Here is a 13,775-nt window from a genome sequence, read left to right as displayed (position 1 = left end):
TTGCACTCCTTGCACAGTGAGATACTGAGGTATAGATGATCTTTTTTTGTTTTTTCCCCACAGATGGGAATCTAAAACTTGTTGAGGCTAAAGATAAAATGTATTGCAGTATTTGGTGCCTTAAAGTACAACCCATCTCTTCCACCTCTAGGAGAATACATTTATTATATTATAAATGTAGCTAGTGGCCAAAAAGTGTTCCATGCTTCAAGGAGAGCAAAATTTGAGGTGCCAGAAAGGATAACAAATCAAAGTGGTCAAATGGTTTATTACAGTTGAGGAAATTCAAAGATTTCTAGTGTGCATCATTTTAGCTGGTCTTTCCAAGTGTGATAAAAGTGTTCTCATAGTGACCGATTTCAAAGAAGTTAAGATAACATTCTTTTTCAGATTAATCATTCTTAGTTCAACAAGTTTTTCTACTCACGGTCTTTTCCTAATGATAGGTGTTTTAGTTCTTGTTAGAGTACTATATCAATAGAAAAAAATTTCCAAGAATGTTATTTCAGCAATTTTAAACAACCAATGCCTTTTTTTTTCAAGAGATAAAAATTTACTTCCTGGTGTATCATGAGAATACTGCTTGACAAGGTATACAATGAAAAGCTATTTCCTGTTTTATTATATGTATAGATATACATGTCCTATAAAATACTACAGGCACAGCCTGCACTTAAAAGATTAATTTTTGTTTTGTTCATATAGGGAGAGCCAGTGAATAAGGAAGATGTTTTTGTTGCTGTAAAAACATGTCGAAAATTTCATGGTGACAGAAGTAAGTTGTTGGCTGGTCAAGGTAGTAGTTTGATGCAATGTAGTTCATAAAATGAATATTTAAAAAGCAAACTGATAATGCTGTCTCTGTAGCTCTTGGGACTAAACGTTTGCAAAATTGACTCGGAAACTTAAAGTTTTGGAATTATAAACAGCTTATCCTTCACGTGGAATCTTTTTGCTGTTCAGAGTCCTCAGGAGTGCTGTTAAACATTTAAGATTAAAAATGTTTTCATCATTAGTCACTGTTGCCAAAAAACTTGGAATTGAATATCTAAATTAAAATATGCATAGGATTAGCTCATATTGTTGTAAATTGGAACTGTTACAATATGAATTAATACAGCAGCTATTAATATCCTTCAGTGAGCTCCCCCTAGATAATTGCTTCACTTCTTTTCTTTGTGTCAGCAGTGACAATTGTGCAGCTCTTTGGTGGCTGACTTAGAAATTTGAGCAAGCTGAAAGGTTCCTCATCTCCTTCTTCCTTTTGTCCTGCCCTCCTCGCCAGTAAAAGATTGAGCAGTTTATGCTGTCATGTTGCCTCTAGCTGTTCCACGTGCACATGTATTTTATAATGCTTAAAATGGGAAAATCCATCCCTTCTAGGAATCCAGAACTTTGTCCAACCACTGGCCCAAATCAAGAATGTGTGAAACACTATAGCATGTTTCATCTGGAAGTTCATCTAGAAATTGTAGAGTTACACAAGCAGTGACAGTCACCATGCTAAAAACAACAACCAAAAAAACCTCTGCAAAATAGTGCAGCCCAATAAGATACACACAGTGAGCAGTAACTTCCTCCTCAGAGGCACAGAAAATAGACACAGAGACTCTCAGCTCCTGCTAACACATAGTAATGCTCAGCTAAGTTGAGGGAGATCAAGTCTCAATAAATCTTGGAAGGAAAAATTCCAAATCCAGCTATTGAACATAAGACATTCCACCTACTTGGTGCCACCTACCAGTCTGTTCTAGTTTGCTTTTAGACATTTTGTTAATAAGAAAGAGATTTGTTTCCAGGAATTTGCTTGAATTTTGTGTGGTCTTTAATACTCCAGGTGCATAATAGTCTGTCCATTAGGTTTAGTTTGTTTATAAGCATAATTTAAAGGGATTATAATTGGCAAAAAATTGAAAATCAAGTAATTGGTTAGTAGTTGTACCAAATTTTGAGAGGTTTTTGCCATACCTGTTGTCAGAGGACAGGATGAAAGTAAAAGCTCTTTTCTTAACGAAGTCTAGTTGAAAACAGGTAGGATTTTTTTCATAATAAGATTTATGGAATTATTTTCTTAATGCTACTGCACCTGATGAAAGCACATTTGTAGTGTTTTAGTCATGTAATTGTTAGGTTATCTTTAAAGTAGCTTTTGACAAAACAAAATTGACTGTCCTGTAATTGGAGTTCACTGAAGAGTTCTCCTTCCTGGATCCATGTTAATTTTTTAACATCAAAATTTAAAAAAAGAAGAAAAAGAAAAAAAAAAAACAACCTAGAAAGTCAGAAAGAAACATAAGGCCTCAAAAAGATAGCATAAACATCCTTCAAGAAACACCTGTTGAAGACTGAGGAAAATTCTTGAACTTTCCTCACAGCTTCCAGTGTTATGCAATAGAGGATAATCTTACTGCAGATTTTGAAAGATTAATGGATGCCAGCTTCAGAGAGCTCTTTTTACCTGGTAAGTCATTCTTTATTGTATGCCAGAAATACATTAATGCAGCACTAAGGCTTGGAAATTGATGTGCTTTTAAAAGCAGCTAAATTTTACCTCAGAATTTACTTCAGATACAACTCTCCTTCTTACACATACCATCTGTAGTTATAAAAGAAATTTTCAAGACTGCAGACATGCATCAGGGTTCTAGAAATAGCAGAAATGAAATGTCATTAAGAGCTTAGAGCTGATCTTTAAATACATCTAGTGGTATTCAAACTTTGGTGTGATCACAAGTATTAATACATATTGATAGATATTTGCATTGTCATCTAGTCCAAAATTTCAAGTAGTCTTCTTTGGAAGATACAATTTGCCAGAAATTACAAAGTATTGTGGGATTCAGTTTACAGTTGACAATAGTCTGCATGGTGACACTTCCATCAAGACAAACAAGGGAAAGACTTCAGCCAACAGCCCCCTTGCGAGAGCTCTTAACTGAGACCCAAGTCCTTGCTTCAGTAAGCTTTTCTTCATTTATAGAAAGAAAGGGGGGCTCCACTGAAGGAATTGAGAGGCTCAGTCTCTAATTGCAAATTGTTAGAGGACCTTGCTGAGTGTGTTAGAGGACCCTGCTGAGTTTCAGGTCTCTGTTTGGAGACGGATAAAACAACCTTCACAGGTGCAGCTCTTTTGCCAGGGGAAGTTTGGATGCTCTTGTATATCTGTGATTCTTCTGTTCTGAAGCCTTGTTGTCTGAAACTTTTCTGGTTTTGTTCTGCTGAGAAACATTTTTAAGTAAAACATTTCAACAAAATAAGAAAATAATTTCCTGCCTATACATTTTTTTTGTACATAATTCCTTTTTGGATTTTTTATGAAAAAATGAGAATGCTTTTAAGAACTTTTAAAAGTAGTATGGACCATTGTAATATGCTACAAAAGTAGTTTTTTTTCTTTTCAAAATATTAAAGCCTTTCCATTAGTACATTGAGTTCTTATTACCGTGTCTTAACACCAAAATGAACGGAAAGGTAACTGTTACCAAACTGACTGTTGATCAATCAAGGGTAATAAATCCTGTGTGTTCAGAGTAGAGGGAAGTGAGCAACTAGGTAGGCAACAAACATCAAATTAGGTGATGGATGATTCTAGCAAGGGGTTAAAGTGAGCTGTTCACAAGCATCAGGGTTGTATAGCAGCAAAGGGAAGTTATGTAAATGTTTCCTCCATTTGAAGCACTACCTGTTACTGGTGAGACCTCCTGGATGGTGTTGAGAGCATAAAGCAGAGAAGCAGTAACAGCAGAATGCAAAGTACCTGCTCACCTCAGGCCTGACCTCCTCATTTTTAAGCTGGAAGAGACATCATCATTTCAGTCTGATGGTTTTCTTCTGAACACCCTGCAGATGGTTGGATTGTTTTTGTGTTACTCATAATTTATTCACTTCTTGATGTAATGTAAACACTCATGGCATCATTATTAGAATTTTGTGGGATCAATTTTAAATGCTGATGTGAAATGGCAAACTAGAAAAAGGTGTTTTTTTTCAGAGAAGCATTAAGCAATCCTCGTTTGAACAGAATCTCCATGGGATCAAAATTGATTGTATGATATTTATAAACTATACTATACAAATATTCTTATTCATAAATGAAACATAAATATTTATGTTTGTAACAGGAATGGTTATAAAATATCCTGTGAGTGTCTCCAGAGACAGGTGCTTTGGAGCATTAATGTAATGTTGCTGTCAGATAGGATGTGTGAAATACCAGCAAAGTATTTCAAAAGGTACATTTGGCCTCTTTCTGATTCAGAATATGTTTCAGACTGTACCGTTGGATTGAAATGTGCCATTTCAACACTGGAAGAAGAACTAATCTCTGATAGTGTTCATGCTGATGTGTGCTATGAATTGTAGAATAGCAAGTGTAAAAGTAGAATTCCATGCTTTGGTTATGCTTATTTGGAAAAATGTAAATATCACATTTTTCAATTATTGTTATGAATAATAGTATCATGAAAATATAGTCATATTTTAATAGAATATTTTTGCATCATTTAAGTAAAACTGTCCTGGCTGGCTTTCATAAAATTGTAAAATTTTTTCTCTCTAAATATTATAGGAAAGAAAACAGAATGGACATTTAGAATCATGATGCTGTATTTGAAGCAGCATTTTTATTACCATGAGAACAAATGTGGCTAACAAAACATGGTTTACATGAATATTTGGATCAAGTATCTATTTTAATTAAGTCCCTTGTGTTTGAATGGCAATCATTGTCTTGCAGTACCAGTTGTAAAGCAGACCTGGGAAAGAGAAGCTGCCCTTATTGAGTACTACAGTGATTATGCAGACATCTCCATTCCTACTACAGACCTAGGCATACCTAACACTGACAGAGGTAAGCTTTTGTCTGCACAAATGACTGAAGAAGTGAAGTTTTATGGATGATATGTGTCTTTCATGTCAAGCTTGTCATGTAGAAATTCCGGTTTTCTCTAGCACATATGTGCTGCCTAAACTAAAAGAATGCTCTTCACACAGGAAATGGATGGAGAGTACATTCAGAGTCCCCCTGTGTAGATAACATGTTCTTTTAAGCAGAAACCTAAATACTGAGATTATGAAAGCATGGTATACTGATATACTCCAAGAGAAGAAAAATTGTTTTATTACTTGGGGTAAGAGTAATATCTCTACAGTTATTTATGATTTTCAGTAGGATCATTAACAGTGAAGAAGACTTAAATTTATTTCAAAAGACCTCTGGCAGTGCCAAGTGGTTACTAAGCATAAACTGCTTGCCATATGGCATTCAGATATTATATCCATGTGCCTTGCAGGTCTTGATTTAAGCACAAAAACTGAATGTTAGGATTGAACATCTCTCTATAGCACGTAACAGGCATTTAAATCAATTTACTTTGTGTTTGAATATAAAAAAAGGCTATGGATGTGCCCAGTAGTTCTAGTCATGCCAGGAAGCTTCCATTTTTTTTAATAGAATATAATATAGAAACCTTGAGATTCATTTTGGAAGTGTTCAGATATCAGCCTGCGTTAGTCTCACAAAATCACCAGACTTCCTTCATGTCTTTAGCATAGAATTACTGCATTTTCTCAAAGAATATTTTAACTGAAAGTGGCTTCAAATATAATACTGTTATTTTTAGTGATTGTTTACTAAATGTAATATTGATAGCAGTAATTACTTTAGACAATCAACTGTGATGAATAAAGACTGGCTGAAATGAGGTTTGCCCAAGATCTAAGAAAGACTCAATAGATGTCTGAAACAATAGAGGTCTTGTTTCTCCAGTCTGCTTATTCTGAACAAGGGTGTTTCACTTCTGCACTCCTAGCAAAGGGTGTCTTATCTCCTGAACTTCCTTATAATCTTGTGATAAATGTTCAGACCTTTCTTTGGAGTCAGAGATCTGGACCTGAGTTGCCAGTGAGGAGTACAGTAGATTAAAATAGATTTAAATATATCTATAAAAGCAATGGATATGCCTGAAGCATCTTGAAATGCTATGACAGTGTCTTGGAGCATTTTGCAGAACATTTGTTTCTATCACAGTCTCCTCATTTTTACAGCTCTTTAAATTGAGTAGCAGTTAGTCCAGTATTGTTCAACAGCTTGACAGATAGCTGGAATAAAGCTTGTTTTTAGTTTAATTCCTGTTTTAGTTAAGTGTATATTCTGTTAATTTATCTTCTTTTTAGGTCACTGTGGGAAAACTTTTGCCATTTTGGAAAGGTTTTTGAATCATACTTCTCCCAGAACCCCTTGGTTAGTTGTAGTGGATGATGACACACTGATAAGGTATATATTGCATTACTTCAGGATGCAACAAACAATTACTGTTTATGTCAATAAGATGTTTAGCAATATTTACATATCCTTCTTTATTTAAGAGATACAGCTATTTTATTAGTCATGTTGCTTTGTATTACTTGAAGAAAAGAAATTGTCATTTCCCATCAGTATTCTTTTGCCAGATACTAAAAACAATGTTGTAACCTGGTTAAAACTGTGCATATCAGTGCTATTGTGTAATCTTATAGTCTGAATACACCACATTTTGTGATTCCTCAGAGTAGGTATGTTTGAGCTGATAGCATTTAGTCATTTGCTGATAACCTTTCTAAGATGTGTTCCTCAGACAAATGTGTCATAAGAAAGGTTCCATAAGCTCAGGGCAGTTGTCCAAGCTGCCCAGAATGGTGTTTTGGAATTTGCATTTGTCAGAAAATTAGATCCCATTCTCATAAAATCTGACACTGCAATATAAGCAAAAAAAGGCACGGTGAGCAATGCACAGGATCACCTGGTCAGGAACAGTGGTTCAAGACTTTACATTAAATCATGTGACAGAAAAAGAAATAGTGAGAGGATGTAACTGTGGATAATGCAACATTCATAAAATGAAATCTACCTTTACCTTAGTTTTCAATTTGTAAATGTTCATAGATAATTTGAAAAGAAATTGCACAGTCATTTCTCATATTAAATTATCCATCATAAATTTCTGTTTAGCACTTTGCATCTCTGGGGGAGTTTTTTTGGGGTAGAATTTCCAAATTTCTCCTGTCGTCTTTGTGGTATTTAATAGAATGCTGTTGAGGCTAGCAATGTCTGTTCCAAAAAGAATGTTTACAAGATTTTTTTTTTTTTCTAATGGCTTTTCATATTATAGTATATTCAGACTCCGAAAATTGCTCAGCTGCTATGACCCAAATGAACCAATATTCCTTGGAGAGCGTTACGGCTACGGCTTGGGAACAGGAGGATACAGTTATATCACTGGTGGAGGAGGGTAATTTATTTAAGTTCCTGCTGAGATCTACATTACTTCCTGTTTTGAGTGCAAATGTTTTAAATTATGACACAAATCAGTTTCAACAGAAACAGTGATGTTTTCCCCAAATGTGTGCAATTTACCTCACACCTTCTGTGTAGTGACACATGCTGGTCTCAAGTCCCCAGCTCTTCTCGCTTACATTTGGGTAAGATTGAGGAGAACATCCCTTTTGAGTCCAGGCCAAATTTAGGAGGAACTATCAGCTGTAGTGAAAATGGTGGGTGGCTAACTTATTGTTGGAATAACAACAATGGGTATAATTGGTGTAATTAGTTTTCAGTATAAAAAGTAATTATCTTTCAGAAAATGCTTCTTGCACTATTTGTCAGTTCTGACTACTTAAATTTTGAATTTCAAATGTGTTGTATCAGAGGGCTACATTCAGTCTTACAGTTTTAAATAATTTACCAATATTTATTAGTTACAGATATTTGGTGTCTTTAGAAGTTTTTATACATTTTATGTGCTTTTTTCTCATTCAGGATGGTTTTCAGCAGAACAGCTGTTCAGAAACTACTTGCTAGCAAGTGCCGGTGTTACAGCATGGATGCACCCGATGATATGGTCCTTGGGATGTGTTTCAGTGGCTTAGGAATCCCTATAACACACAGTCCGCTCTTTCATCAGGTCTGAATGTTATTTTTGAGTATTAAAAATGTATTTCACTTTTTAAGTGTACACATAAAACAGTCATAAATATTCAAATTCCATCAATATTCCATCCAGTCACAAATATTAAAATTCCACACTAACCACGATGCTGCTGCTGCTTTACCTTGATTCTTGGCAGAACAAGACTGATCAAATAAGGACATTCTCATACCATGGATTACCACAATGCTTTGCTAGTTTATGTGATATTTTAGCTAACCTATAACTACATTTTATTAGAAATGCAGTCAGAGGTGAGGATTTTGAAAAAGAAATAGCATTAGGAACCACATGCATTGAACAGCTGTCTTATGTCCTTCATGGGAAAAAACCTACAACAAAATACTTTTTTCTTCAGGTAATGGAGAACTGAGTGTAAAATTTTTCAATAAATCCACCTGCTCTACTTACCTGATTTTTTCTATTGATTCAGTATTTACTATTCTGAAATACCTCATTAGTGGAGATATAAAATATGAAGTTATTGCTGTTGTGGTGGATTTTGAAGAATGGGATAAGTACGATACATTGCTCTATGCTAGCACATGGGAAAGAAAACTTGCAAAGCATAATTTTCATGTGAGTTTGGGAGAAGAGGGCTGGAGTAGATTTGAATCTTGTTTCTGTCTTCCACAGTATTTAACTGTAGTGTCACAGTAGAAAGCATGATGCACTGAGGCCTATGGAGATTTTCTTCCTTGTAAACCAAGTAAAACCCAATCCTTCCATGGTATGAACGGGAAGCACTAGAGATTTTTTTTTTCCCCAAACAGTGCACAACTTTCTTAAAAGTCAACATTTAAATCAGTGTAACATTTGATGGTTTTCAGTTGTCAATCTAGTTGAAAAACTGGGAAGACCTGCATATCTGAATATGAGCTGAGAATAAGATAATAAGCTACTTGAGAATTAGTAAATTACCCTGTAGTTCAAAGCAGCTGTCATTGCAGGGGGGAGTTTCTTATTTAAATTATCAGCTTTTCCTATGTTAAGATTCCCTTTCTGATTACATTTACTATTTAGAGAAATTGGAAGACTGAGAACATATTATTCAATATTTTAATTCCTTGTCCATATAAAAAAAAAATCTGTTTAGTCTCCTGTTTTATCATTGCTTACTCCTTTCAATATAAAAAGAAAACAAGTCATGCATGTTATAAAATCAATAGTTACTGAATAATTTTGCTTGCACATGTGTTAAAAAACCTCAAAACAACAAACCAGCCTAATTAAAGGAGTGTCAGAACAGAACTCATCCTGCAAAATTGTAAGAATGATTCTTCTTAAAAAAAAGCACCTCCTTGTAATCCTTAATAGTGTGCATTTGATACTGAATCCCTTTGAAAGTGAAATCCTAGCAGTTTGATTTTCCACATAGAAAATTGCACTTGACTTCTAATTCATCTTTACTGTTGCTTGTAACAAATTCTAATTGAACATCCCTTGAACAAAAACTAACCCATGAGGGAAAACCACTGAATAAAAATTGAATGTTCTTAATCTGCTAAATCCACTGTTGTGCAAAGAATATTTTAAAAATGAGGAAACCCAATTTTGGTTTTCTGTCAACCAGAAAAGAACTTTTTAAGGACTTGACTGAAATATTATGATGTGTGATGTTCCTTGAAGTATGTGAATCTAAAATTGCACTGAGACATAGCTTAGGAAACAGAAACAAAGATGCCTTCATTTTTGGAGTGTCTGTGATGTGTTTGCTCACTCTCACTGGTTTCCTGCTGCCTGCTTGCTGAACTAGATACAAATTCTGTAGCCTGTTCCAGAGGTTTTTGACATGATCAGATTCTTAAAGAGAACAGGAACCTTCCTGTTGATTTTCAGCCAGAATTGTGGTCTTAAATATAAAATCTCTAAAAATCTCTAAAAATTGCTAAAGCAATATATTTGGCTTCTCTAGAGCACCAAATACAAATTTTACCAAAAACAAAAACAAAAACCAGTTACTAGAGTAGGTATCATTATTTTAGAATTATCAAAATGCCAGAATTTTGTCTGTAGCTTAATAAAAAGCTGATTCATTTCCAAACAGCAAAAATCTTTGGTCTCAGATATGTAAAAACTGTCTCTTATCCAAAATAAATTCTTCAGGTTCTTGAAACCTAAGTGTTCTTCAAAATGTCTTTCAAAAATCGTGAGGGATACAGATTCCCTCTTGCTTTCTCCAGTGGAATTTGTAAAAATAAGCACTCTGTGTTTTAAATATCAGAATAAAAAAACCCCCAAAACACTAACAACACATGCTCAGTTTTCATAATGTCAAATTCTGTTGCCTGATTTTATGACTGTAATGTATACAGAACTGCATGAGGAATTCATAAATACCACCAGAAGTAGGTGAAGCATGCAGTATTGAATCACTTACCAGCTTAGGCATCAAATCAATTATTTGTGAAACAAATAATTCCATTTTCTTCTTGTTTTTTTTTTTTTTTTTTTTTTTTTTTGGTTTTTTTTTTTTTTGGGGTTTTTTTTTTTTGGGTTTTTTTTTTTTTTTTGTTTGTTTTTTGTTTTTTGGGGTTTTTTTTTGTTTTTTGGTTTGTTTTTTTTTTAATAGATGTAAAACACAAATATTTGTGTCTTCCATGCATTTTTCTTACAAAAACTCTAATGGCAAAATGTAGTTGTTTTACCAGGGACCACTATAGGTGGGAATTTTTTTATGTAATGATGCACTTAGTGTCATTGAACTGCCAGAGAAAATGAAATACACGTGGAGCATTAGGACAGCAGCTGCATTTTGTAGCTGTGTTGTAATTCTGTCTGGTTTGATATAGCCTGATAAAGAATAACAACACAGTTTCCTGGCACCACCATGTATCCTACTTTTGGAAGCTTTACCTATCATAAACTCTATATATTTTGGCTGCTTATGGCCTTATTAGAATCCTGCAATCACAGTGGCAGTGCTGACAACTCTCATTAGAGGAGGAAGCGAATATAGTTTAAAATATTTTTGTCATTATCGAGCCAAAACTGCATATTTAAAAAGATTTCATACCAGCTACACTGTTTATCACTTGACTTCTGAGATGGTGGCTATTTCATCCTGAGAAATAGGGCATATTTAGTATCAGTGTACTTCATTCCTAGCATGATGGCTGCAGTGTGAGTTGAAGATTTAATCTAATGCTTTGTCAATTGATTTAATAGAATGATAAAAACCCCTTTGTTACCATCTTGTGTATTTTGTCAGTGCCACATGGTTGTGTCACTGACAAAATACACAAGATATTGTGTCACAGGGGCCATTGAGCAGTGATATCTTTTTAAAATTATTACTGATCATTAATACTGGTGCTTTTGCTTTGTTCTTCCATCTTAGGCAAGGCCAATGGACTACCCAAAAGACTACCTTTCTCACCAAATTCCAGTATCATTTCACAAGCATTGGAATATTGATCCAGTGAAGGTGTATTTCACATGGCTGGCACCAAACACAGAGGAGTCACATAATGGAAAAAAAGTTGGATATAACAGAGAGGATTTATGAGCACTAGAAGAATGCAAGTGTTAATTACTATTCTACAGCTGAGAGACAGTCACTACTGTGATTTTTGTTTTGTTTTCATGTTGTTCATATGTTCATGACATAAGAAGACAGTGTTTTGTTCCTGTTGGTTGCATCCCTTCAGAACAATGGAAGAAGGCACTTAAATGACTTTTGTGATCTTTTCCTCCACTTACTTTCTTTTTAGAATGATTTTGGGCTTTGTGTACCAATGAACTTGACTCACATTTAAGAGTCTTGTACAACTTTACCTGTGTTCTGCTTTGGACTTAGTTCAGACAGCATAAATTTACATTCCCTTCCTTTGCCTTCTCAAAAGCTGAATTTATGTATTTGGGAGCCTAATACTGAATAAGAGTTGAATATCTATTAAACATCATCTCTCGCTGACTTACAGAAAACAGTTCTCTAAAAGGTTCTGGAACAGTTTCTTGATAAATCATAGAGGACACTTGACTTTTTTTGTTGCGACCAGGAGCTAGATTGTGTGAAGGCTGTGCTCCTTTATGCTCATTTCAGATAGAAATACTGTTGTTTGCTGGAGTAGCTGGACCAGCCATGAAACCACTGTTGTACCTTTTAAGTTTATTGGCATTTGTGTGGAATGTCATGTACAGAATGGAAAAAAAGGTTAAGGACAGGGATCTCTTAGGTGGCCACGGGAGGTCACTGTGGCTCCTTTAGAAACCCAAGTCACCGTGCATCAATTTGTCAAACATAAAAGTGACTCTTAAAGATTTTTGCAGAACTAACATTTCAGTATTTCTGATGTGTGCATTTCAATAGCATATGAATGCCAGCTTTAAAAATTTTGTAGTATCCCTAATTTATATCATCAAGACAAGTAATTTTATGCATCCAACATGTAAAATGTGATTCATATTTAAAATGTCCTTGAATTTTTTTTAGTAATTCAGTTTTGTAAAAATGTTTGTACAAAAACTGGCTTTAGTATGTTCTAAACTAATTTTTATATTGTAAAACCGCTTCTTTTAAAATGACAGTATATGGCACTTGTATGCTGTTATTTAACTTGGCTTGCTATATTGTAACCAAATACAGGGTCTTAAAGCCATACTGCTATAGCAATTCGTGTTTGGGTTTCTTTTAGTAAGTTAAAAATTCATTCCACTCCAAAGAAAAGCAATACTTGCTCTAGAGTCGAAGTAGGGGAGCCACTGATTCCTGTCTCGGTAATCACCGAACTTGTATAAACATTTGTTTGTGAATGTAGCTTGTGGGTTTCTAAGCACTGAATAGCAAGCACATATTCATAATAGATTCAAGTTCTGATTAAGAAAGAGCAATCTGTGTTATGTCCTTTTTTCTTCCCACTACCAGTGCCTTAAACAGTAGACATTTTACTGATACCAGGACTGTGTTCTCTGATACCATTGGTGAATTGTTAATTATGTTTACTGTTTAGAACTGTGAAAGCAGAAAGCTGAATAAAAACATTCTTTAACCTTTTGTGCCTTCTTCTTCTTTGCAAACCAAGTACAGGATTCTTTAAGCACCAGTGAAATGAATTCATCACCTTAATTGTAATTACTGTCAGTTTTATTAAAAGTTAGTGTAATCTTTGGGGTTTTTTCATGTTCTGTCCCAACGTCCACATTAGGTCAGTTTTCAGCCTCTAGTTTTGTGCAAATGGCTGTTTGAATAAACACCTTGTGACTGGGAGCCTTGATGCTATCACAAAACATATTTCACTACCAAATTCTCCAAAGGTCTTGCAACTCAGTCCAGTCAGGTCCAGCTTCCAACTGGTGATATTTAATCTCTCCTTGGGCCCTGTGGAGGCAGACTAGATCAACAAAAGATTATTAGATTTGAGTCCATGCTGTGTTGTATTTGTAGACTGCTTATTTAGATGTCATTGGGAAGTCACTGACTCGTTGATTGATTGCTTACTTGACTTCTATTTCTGGTTTGACAAATGTAATAGTAGCTGTCCTGAAGTCCATCTTTTCCCTTGCTGTTAGCTCTGGTTTTTACTGCAAGGTTTCTGGAGGTATTTGTAAGCATCATACTTCTGATTTTAGTCTCCATAGTTTTGAAGGCAACAAAGCCATGATTTGCTCAACTATTTTGCCCCCAAAACTCCAACTTTTGAGACACTGCAGCAGCATGGCACAAATCACCTTTTAGTCCGCCACCTAAAGATTTTTTCAAGCAAAGGATCACAAAGAGTTTATATAAATAATATGTGAAGCCTTCTATGTGAACTTGAGTTTTAGAAGACTCAGGATGACTGTTACTAGCTGAAACCTAAGGACAAAACT

At 34.8% G+C, this 13,775-nt stretch overlaps 1 protein-coding gene across 1 annotated transcript in view; it reads left to right on the top strand.

Moving 5' to 3' along the window:
- The window catches only part of B3GLCT (beta 3-glucosyltransferase), a 45,518-nt gene extending 32,572 nt beyond the window's left edge, over nucleotides 1–12,946 (top strand). Inside the window, exons 10-15 of the mRNA XM_041416093.1 lie at nucleotides 706–775; nucleotides 4,736–4,849; nucleotides 6,175–6,274; nucleotides 7,149–7,268; nucleotides 7,796–7,940; nucleotides 11,305–12,946. Coding sequence (XP_041272027.1) covers nucleotides 706–775; nucleotides 4,736–4,849; nucleotides 6,175–6,274; nucleotides 7,149–7,268; nucleotides 7,796–7,940; nucleotides 11,305–11,472 — 717 coding nt within the window. The 3' untranslated portion in view covers nucleotides 11,473–12,946. The remainder of the gene's footprint in view (nucleotides 1–705; nucleotides 776–4,735; nucleotides 4,850–6,174; nucleotides 6,275–7,148; nucleotides 7,269–7,795; nucleotides 7,941–11,304) is intronic.
- Nucleotides 12,947–13,775: the final 829 nt, after the last annotated feature.

Source organism: Onychostruthus taczanowskii, unplaced genomic scaffold, assembly GCF_017590055.1.
Source record: "Onychostruthus taczanowskii isolate IOZ18803 unplaced genomic scaffold, ASM1759005v1 scaffold50, whole genome shotgun sequence".
NCBI classification, from domain to species: domain Eukaryota; kingdom Metazoa; phylum Chordata; class Aves; order Passeriformes; family Passeridae; genus Onychostruthus; species Onychostruthus taczanowskii.
The sequence above is the reverse complement of the archived record's forward strand: the minus strand, read 5'-3'. Positions and strand labels throughout refer to the sequence as shown.